The following is a 9686-nucleotide window of genomic DNA, read 5'->3' on the forward strand; positions in this document are numbered from 1 at the left end:
TATATATATATATACATACAGGTCCCGCACATACTAGCAGCAGTCTTTGAAATCATCTTGCCATGGCCACAACTAAAGGCAATTTTCACCTCTTCCTGCCTCCTGCACATTCCTATTAGCCAGTGAGGCCTCCCAACATTGTCAATAGGGATGTGTGGGGGTAAGTCTTAGCAGCAAGCTGCCTAGAAGTGGTGGAGCAACAGAATGACTTGGCAATAGGCCATGGCAGGGAGGTTTGGAAGGTTGCTGCTAGTACGTGCCATCACCTCTAAGAGCTTTCTTTCATTTTACAACTGCAGTAGTTTGCTTCTCTTCTTTACAGTGATATAAAGATTGGTTTTGGGTGGCTTAAAATGCCATTCCTCTGTAGATGTATAAACTTATTCGGACTCAACATCGCACCTTTCATTTTGAAGTGATACTAAAGCTTATTTTTTTAGCTATTTATAATTCTACTGAAATTATTGACAGCAGCTCTCGAGGAGGAGCAGAGGCAGATTTTCTGAGGGTCAGATCAGGAAAATTTAATAAATGACAGTGGACACATGTGCATAAGCGTTAGGCATGATGGGACATGTAGTGTCAATGAATGTAATGAATAGAAATTAAGTTTTTAGTGTGCACACCCTGACAGGTAGTTCAGGTAAGCAGTGCAAAGGAAGCTAGAGGATGCAGCCAAATAATATCAAAAAAAGTGTTTGTTTTTTATTTTTAAAAAAAAGTTTTTTTAAAGGAATTACCCTACCGTAATCAGCTGATAGATACTGATGTGAAGTTGTGCAAAAAAAGGCTCTGGTACTACTTTAATTAGACTACCCAGCTCAAACAACTTATTACTATTATGAGATATTTTGTGAAGCTTTAAATTGCATGTCTTTACATATTTGCATATAATAAGAAGCATTTACATATTTGCATATTGTACTATATGGTTAATATAGTTGCAAGAAAAGTTTTTTTTCTTGCCTCAGAGGTTGCCAGATATTGCTGAAACATGCCAACATGATGCCTTGGGCTAACAGTAGTGGATACATAACCACACCCCTCCCCTTTAGAAGAGTTTGAGTGGGGAATGGAAGTGGGCACTTTTTGGACTCTCCAGCGTTTTATTTTTCAAGATGTAGGGTGGTGTATATACATCTGCCCCAATATGGGTGAGATTTCTCCAATATTTTACTGGGACTATATATGTGAAGTTGAGATCCTTTTGGGATGCCACTATATGGGTTGCGAAGAGAAGCCATTGCTTAGTTCAAAAAGCTCATATCTATGATTATGAAAATAATCAAATTCATGTTCTTATGTACATCGCCTAAGATGACTCTGCATATACTATAGCAGGCTTGTTCCAGATTTCTGAGTGGAACAGTGGACCAAACGCATAAATCCAATTTTGCACCATATCTCATTGTATATTGTCATGGTGATGGTGAGCTGGTCATTTATGACTGTGCCCTACTCCATGTGATTATTGCAAGTATCTTCAGTTTTGGAGAGATCCACTGGGCTTCTCTTTGGGCTTGCAATAGTTGCATGTGCATAGATATAAAAAAGGAGCTTATAAATCCTCACTTGCTAGAGTGGGGTCACTATTTGTTCGATAACAATTTGTCTTATGCACCTTGATACAAGACACTTCACTTCATGGATTTAATTGATTAATAATTTGGATGGAAATGTATGATGCTCAATATAACTATGACTACTACTCTTGGAAGTGGGACATTACAACTACCTCCAATTATTGTCCCGTTGTCTTCAGTTCAATCTATACACTGTATATATATTTTTGGATATGAACGTATAATCAAAAAAATTTAGATGTGGTGATATTTGTTCATATGTAGTTGTATATATTTTGATAGATTTATTGATTATGTATCCATACCTAAGATTTGCTTAGGTTTGTAAACTCTTGGTAATTGTGTGATTTTTGTGTTTTTTTAAATGTCAGATATAACAATAAACTAATGGTTGTTATCTTTTTGGAATATTAGATCCCTCAAATTTCTCAAAAGAAGCTTTTCTTGTTTTATATACCTGTATATTGTGGAGAAAGTGGGACCACTGCCCAAGGAAATTTTTGATGCTAATGTTAATATTCATATTGGTGGGACACCCACTGTTTTTTCTTAAAATATTTGCCTCGTGTATAACATAGTATATGGATTTCATGAATAAGCCTGTTTGGTTATTCCAGTCCTGTTCTAATATATTGGTTTTAGGCTACTTAAATAAATGCTTACAAAAATCTATAAAGGCTTTTGTGTCTCACACAATTGCAAACATAAAGAGAATTCACAAAACCTGCTAAAATCAATGTAGAAATCAATATCAATAGAATTGTAGAGTTTCTATGGCAAGCACTAAGAGGTTGTATACATAAGAAGGCTATCATATCCGTACATGCATATGTTATATCGTTTCTGCTCTACATTTAGTTGTGAATAGCTATGAAACAGGCATGGCATTTCTATTTTTGCAGAAAGAGAAAGATGGACTCTCCTTTAAATTTACTGTATCAAAGTCAGGGTTTCATAACTGAGGCCAGTAGACACACAAAGTCAAACTCTTTCATTTATACTCACTCTGTTTAAAACTGTTTTTATTATACAGTATAACAAGCAATTTTCTGTGAGCATAAGCTTGACAAGTAGGTACAGGAAAAAAATGAAGTGTATCTAAACCCAAGAACAAAAATTTTATATATTGCAACCAACCAACTAATTCTTGTAGATATTTTTATTATTTGCGTTAACGTGACACTAAACGCAGGAGTTAAATCTTAAGAATGCATTCAAGTACCCTATTAACAAAAACATAGCTTATCTGTGTATCACTCGGCTGTAGAAAGGGCCGTCCTATATGCCATCTGAGGCCGTAGAGTCCGCGGGGGACACTAGTTTAGTGTCACTTTAATATTGTGTGTCTGTACTAATATCCCATTTTAAACATCATATATAACTATTGAGTCTTGACAGATGCAGACAGATCCTCATGGAAGTTAAAAATATTAAAACATATCCAAGTGGACATGACACACATGTCAGGTAGTGGGCAGAATATAATAAATGCAGAGTTTTGTTTCACTGGCTTACCTTCTAACATTACGTTTGTCATAATGGTGAAGTAATGCTTTAGATACAGTTATGCTGATACTTTATATTTAAAGTGTATTTATAGCCAAACCTTTTTTTAGTTTTTGAATAGAGTGGGGAAAGAGTAATACTTCTGTACTTGGTTGCATTGGAGAGATTCCTTCACTTCCTGCCTGGTAAAAAAAACTGGTTCCCAGGACAGGAAATGGGGGGGAATCTCTCTATCAGCAAAAACAGACAGAAGTTAAAATGCTTTTTTCCCCAGTTATGTAGGAGAACGCTAGAACCCCTGCCAGCTTTTTATTGTTTCTCCATTGAAGATTTCTCCTCACTTCCTGTCTCGTAAAAGGTCATCCACAGAAAGTGAGGCTAAATCTGTCTAATGGAGTCTCAGATGGCAGTCAAACCTGACAGTTCCAACCTTTCCCCATTGTATCCAAAACATAAAAAAAAACTGGTTTTGGGTATAGATACCCTTTAATTACATTTGTTTTGTATCCATGAGGTCTGAATTAGCTGTCAATGTTTTCTACTATAGGTTTAGCCCTTACGAATGGTATGACGCTCACCCTTGCAATCCAGGAACCGACATTGTGGAGAATAATTTTACCTTGTTAAATAGCTTTTGGTTTGCAGTTGGGGCATTAATGCAGCAAGGTAAGTGGACCACTTTATTAATAATTTTTTTGTTCTTTCACTGCTACCAAATGAATATCCAAAAATTTGTTATTTTTGACAGCTGCTAAATACAAGACACAGCTGCTTTTGTCAGAATGAGCAATGCAGTATAAGACGTAATGTTGTCACCTTCTTGTCACAAAGGACTGGAGAAAAAGTTTGTCACGGTTTGCTGTCACCAAACAACATTTTTTTTCTCAATTAGAGCGTTGTCTCCAACAATTACATAACCACTTGTCAAAAAACATTCTTTGTATGTGCTATTGTAACAGAGGTGCTACCTAACAAATGGTAATTCACAGGATGCAGATAAAATAATCACTTTGCTCATTGTGTTTTTCTATAGTTGACAATTTGAATTTGAAAACTGCAGTAAGGATATACTAAAGCATAATGATTACTTAAAGCACATCTATACTTAAAATGTTCATGTAAAGTTGTTAGGAGTCTATAAGATCTGCTAATAATAATAGAAGGGCTTACTTTTCCTGCTGCATCACATGATCACAATCTAGATATTTGGCCATGTGATTTTTCAGCAGAAATCACAAGATGGCATGCCTAGACTTTTGGTAACATGACTAAGACATGAGGAATCCTGCAGCAGAAGCATATATACCTGTATGTTAGCCATTATATTAATCCCAACGTAAGGCCATGCAAGAGAAAGAACAAGTCTTCTTAACTGCCAACTTCCCCAGCTGTACCTACCTACTGTCTACTCTATTCTGCTGCTGGAAGCAAAGAGAAAGAATTAGCTCTGTTTAAAGAAGCACTCTGAGCAAAAAAATATATTACTCTTGCAGTCAGGCTACCCCAACACTGCAAGGGTTAAGTGCTAGTTTGGGTCTAGGAACTAGAATAAAGCAGAATTACTTACCTGATCCCAGCTTCTAGACTGGTTCCCACAGTATCTTCTCACCTGGGCTCCAGAGTTCTAAGGACCACTGATCTCATGTCATCTTATGTGGGTCCATTGACCTGCATTAGCCGTGAGGATGCCGAGCGACATTCTCTAGCCAGAGCAAATGGAGAGAGAGGTGAGCGCTGACTGCCGTGGGAGTCGGGATCAGGTAAGTAAAACAGCTTTATTTGGGCCCCATAGACAAAACAAGCACATCAAGTAGTATTAATCTCTCACAATTTTTTTTAATAGTATATCCAGATCAAACAAATATACACAGACCAGCAAACATTTTTTTAAATTTTTGTCCAAACACTTATAGAAATCATGATTCCAAACAGCTCAGCTTCCACAAACTTCCTGTCCAGTACAAGATCACAAGGGACAGAGCAGTCTCCAGCAGCAGCAGTCCATCTACTAGGTTGGAGAAGGGAAGAGCGAGGAAGGAGGAGCAGGGAAGTGGCTTGCCTTGATGTGTCTGTGTGTGTGTGAAGACACACAGAGCTGATAAGCTTCTCCCAGTCCCATTTAGCAACACTGGGTACCTAAGTGGACAGACACCACTGTTGTAATATGGGAAAAAGGGCAGTGAGTCACATTCTCACTTTACACCAAAGTACCAGTCTAAGCCCTGCTGATGTCGTCACATCTAATGCAGGTCCATTCACTTGAATTAGGCATGAGGACACAAAGGGACCTACCAAAGCTAGAACAGGGGGTGAGCACTCACTGCCACAGGACCGAGGATCAGTGTGTGTATCTTCTCAATGCTGGCCCCTTGGCCAAAACGAGCAGTTGCCCCTTGCAGTGCGGGCGTAGTCCCACTGCAAATGTTAATTTTTACATTACTGGAGTTAAACTTTATCCTATTGAGTACCTTTACTGTGAAGTCTTGCTCCTTTTAACTCACAAAAGACAGCAGGACCTTGGAGCCGGGTTTCTGCGGGGGACAGCACCGGTCAAAGGGTAAGTATTGCAATAAAAGCTGTGTTCATTTTTATTTACAGGTATTGAAGGTATTAAATGCATTACAGATATTAACCTGGAGTTAGGTTTGAAACATAAATGCTCTTTAACTTTTTATTTATCATTTTAATAAATGTAATATGTATTTTGTGCATCCAAATTTGAAGCACAGTACAGTGATTATGCACCATGCCCATTCACAATTCAAATCTATGGCTAGCTTTGTCAATAGAGTTTTATTGAAGGTAAGGAAATCTTTTTATTTTTTTAGCTGAAGCATAATCTACTATCCAGGTTGCACATATTACATTTACAACAAAAATACAATAGTTTCTACTAGCACTTATATTATTTATTGTAATTATAACAGTTGTAATCTAATTTATTTTGGGTTTTTTTGCAAATTTCTACTGGTTTCAAAAACTTTTGTATTACAATTGCCCCATTTTAATGTCAGTCCTTGCTTAAAATCAACAACATAGGTAAAAGATTAAATATGATTTGTTCCCACTAACTGCACACTTGACCAGATTGGTGGCCCATATTAAGCTCTAGGTTTGTTGACCTTATACATTAAAATTGTGCTGCATTATTTCAATTAGTTGATTTTAAAGTCACTTAGAAAATCTAAAAATCAAAGATGATCTAACACAGCATTTCCGAACCTTTTTTCCAGTCCTGGCACCATTTAAAAGTATGCAAAATATCAAAGCACCCCAGTCTAAAAAGGAAACATGTAAAAAATTATGTTTGGTCCCTCCAAAATCTATTATCAGACCCTAATCTGCAATAGGGTTTTGGTATGGACTTTATGGGGGAATACACACAAAAATATGAGGTTCCCATCTTTAGATTAGGAGCCCCCCTTTCACATCAGAGTCCTCCTTTACATCAGGACCCCTTCTTCACATTAGGTTTCACTTTTAAATCAGAGTCTCTGTCATTCACATTAGGAGCCCACCCTTCACATCAGGAGCCCTCTTCAACTTAGAAGCATGATGCTCTGTGAAATTTTTTAAGGCACTTTAAGGCCAAAAGGCTGGTCTAACACACAATGTCATCTTTGTCCTAGAAAGGTAGTCAACAGAGAGTAATACCAATACTGAACTTTAAGCAAACAGCTACATTTATAGTTGACATCAATATCTGTAAACTGTAAATATTTGTGATTCTGTTCATTGGTCTTGTGATCTAGACAGCACAGCTAAATCACCTAACTTGCATTAATTCACACTCATGCTAAGTATTACAGCCTGCTGATCAAGGAACTTCCCCATCCTGTGACTAGACAATGTAGCAGCAGAAGCACACTGATGAGGTCATCCATGTGCGCACCCCACCCTCTCCTTTCCCCCTCCCCTGTATGCATGTTTTCTGCAGAATAATATAGCTCTCATTAGCTAATAGTGCTTCATCCCTTTCTCCCAGTCAGAGTGTTACTTTAGAAGGGATTACAGGAAGCTTACATGCAGACATATTCAGGTACATATGCTAGTTCTATGTAAAGATATATTTTTGATTTTTAATTAACACATAACTGCATTAAATGGTCTTTCTAAATCTGCTTGGAGATTAAAATGTAAAATGTAAAGAAATGGCATATTTGTCTTCTATTTTAGGATCTGAGCTGATGCCCAAAGCTTTGTCAACAAGAATTATTGGTGGTATTTGGTGGTTTTTTACCCTTATCATCATATCATCCTACACCGCCAACCTTGCTGCCTTTCTTACAGTGGAAAGAATGGAGACGGCTATTGATTCTGCAGATGACTTGGCAAGGCAAACAAAGATAGAGTATGGTACAGTTCTTGACGGAGCCACTATGAATTTTTTCAAAGTAAGCAGTCCATATTTAAATATTATAATATTATATTATATTGGAAGGAATATTGACATTCAAATCTATGCATGTTTTCTGATCAATGCCCGGGAATGTAACCTTGACAATGTTATAAATAAGGATGATGATACTGAGACCTCAACTTTTGGTTCCATTAGGTAAACATGCAGTTAAGTACACAGAGCAAATACATGTGGCAAGTTTTTAAATGTGATGAAAAAGCAGCAAATCATCAGCAAATCAATCATTCACTGCTCTAAAAATATGCCCCAGGTTTTTATCTTATGTTTAACACCACTTGGAGAAACTTTGCTGCTACTGATGAAAGACATGCTTCTGTAAAGATTGGATTTTACTGAAGGGCACAGCAGACAGCCTTTGGGAACTCTTCTCTTGTCTGTAATTACTGATAGTCAAAGTTACTCAAATAGCCTCATATCAGAGAAAACGTTAACAAACTGTCCAACATTTTATTCATGTTTTGAACAGATAAGGAACACTATTGTGAATTATATAGGTCATAATATGTAGGTCATGATATCATATAGTAGAAAATAATTAGACAGGTAATCAGCTTCCATACTGAATGATTGGATTTATAACCTTTTTCAGACAAATTAAAAAATTGATTTTTGTAAAAAAATACATTGATACTGGATAAGCCAGGTGTGACCAATGTGTGAATCATTTCACTCATGTCTAGTCTTAATAACAGTAACTATTTCATTTGCTAGTACCTTAAGGAGAACCTATAGCATTGGAAATATTATCCAGCAAAGGCCAAGTAGGAAAAGTAGCCAATACTCTCTTTTTTGTTATTTTTGTCCCCATTTTGAAAGTTTTAGTAAGCAAAACTTAGCCTTTGAAAACTGTACCCTATATATATGGAACTAAGATTGCCACACTTGTAAATATGTATGAATATCAATATTAACCCTTTAAGAATGTGTAATTTTTTCTATTATTGACATGTCGAGTATGCAAACATTACTTATGTACCTTCAAATACAGGTTCTCTTAAAATGACCAAGAATTATTTGGTGTTAAGTAAGCTATACACACAGCAAATTTTGACTGGATCTCAAACCAGCCGAAATTCCTTGTGGATGTCACTGTTGGCACCCTTCTGCCCAACATCCCTCAATCAGCTTATTGAAGGAGAAGGTTGGAAAATTCTCAGCTGAATGGAGCTAGCATCCAATTAGCTGCAAACTCTGTTTGGGTATTCTGAATACAATTAAAGCAGCAGGAGATACCTCCATCAATGCCCATAAGCATTGATGGAGGAATCTGTTCTATTTCTTGGCTCAATGCACAGGTTGAGTCAACAAAAATAGAACCATGTATGCCTGGCTTTATTATGATAGGTGTACACTTACACTGGTTAAAGGTTTGTTCACACTTTAGCGGTGACAGGCATTTTTCTGTAACTGAATTTTCTCACAGCACAATGGACCACACTGCAGGTCACCACACCACAGTACACAGAGCTGCTGTGCAGGGACCTAAATCAAGTGTACAGTTTGTATTTGCCAAACAAAGTAAAAAAAATGGAAAAAGTAAAAAGTGCCTTGCAATTAACAATGAATACACCACTGCATTTTACCACACAGCTAGTGTAAAAGGACTATACAAGGTTGCTTCTGAGTCCTAAAGCAAGTAGAGCCTGATGAACATTTGTAAAGTATGCTTATAAAACATGTATTTTTTTTTTTCAAAAGAACTTTGGGCAAAAAATGTATTAACTCTTGCAGAGGGGCTACCCCAGAACTGCAAGGGTTAAGTGCTCATACTTGTCTAGGTTCAAAATAACAAAGTTATACTCACAATGCTGGGCAGGCCAGCTGTCACAGCATTCCTTCCATCCTGTCTCCTACACTGCAGCATTAAAATGTTCCTCGAGGTCCTGACATCTATACACAATGTATAGAACATGGTGATTAATGGGACCTTAGACTGCTGCAGAGGAGAGGAAGAAAGGCTGCAAGGACCAGTTTAAGAGCCTGCTCCACAGTTCAGGTGAGTATAACTTTTTTATCCTAGACAAAAATGAGCAGTTAGCCCTTTCAGTGCAGGTGTATCCGATCCCCACTGCAAGGGTTAATATTTGCTTCTGGTGTTTTTCTTTAAGTAAGACTAACCTGCTGCTTTACATATGAGGCCCTTGGTGATTTTATATATACTGTATGTGTATATATAG

At 37.1% G+C, this 9686-nt stretch overlaps 1 protein-coding gene across 1 annotated transcript in view; it reads left to right on the plus strand.

Annotated features, from left to right (window-relative positions):
• GRIK3 (glutamate ionotropic receptor kainate type subunit 3) overlaps nt 1–9686 on the plus strand; it is a 452956-nt gene that overhangs the window by 415308 nt on the left and 27962 nt on the right. Inside the window, exons 12-13 of the mRNA XM_018564116.1 lie at nt 3637–3755; nt 7266–7483. Of these exons, the coding sequence (XP_018419618.1) occupies nt 3637–3755; nt 7266–7483 (337 nt within the window). The remainder of the gene's footprint in view (nt 1–3636; nt 3756–7265; nt 7484–9686) is intronic.

The sequence above is a fragment of the Nanorana parkeri genome, unplaced genomic scaffold (assembly GCF_000935625.1).
Source record: "Nanorana parkeri isolate BGI_ZX_2015 unplaced genomic scaffold, ASM93562v1 scaffold726, whole genome shotgun sequence".
NCBI lineage: Eukaryota > Metazoa > Chordata > Amphibia > Anura > Dicroglossidae > Nanorana > Nanorana parkeri.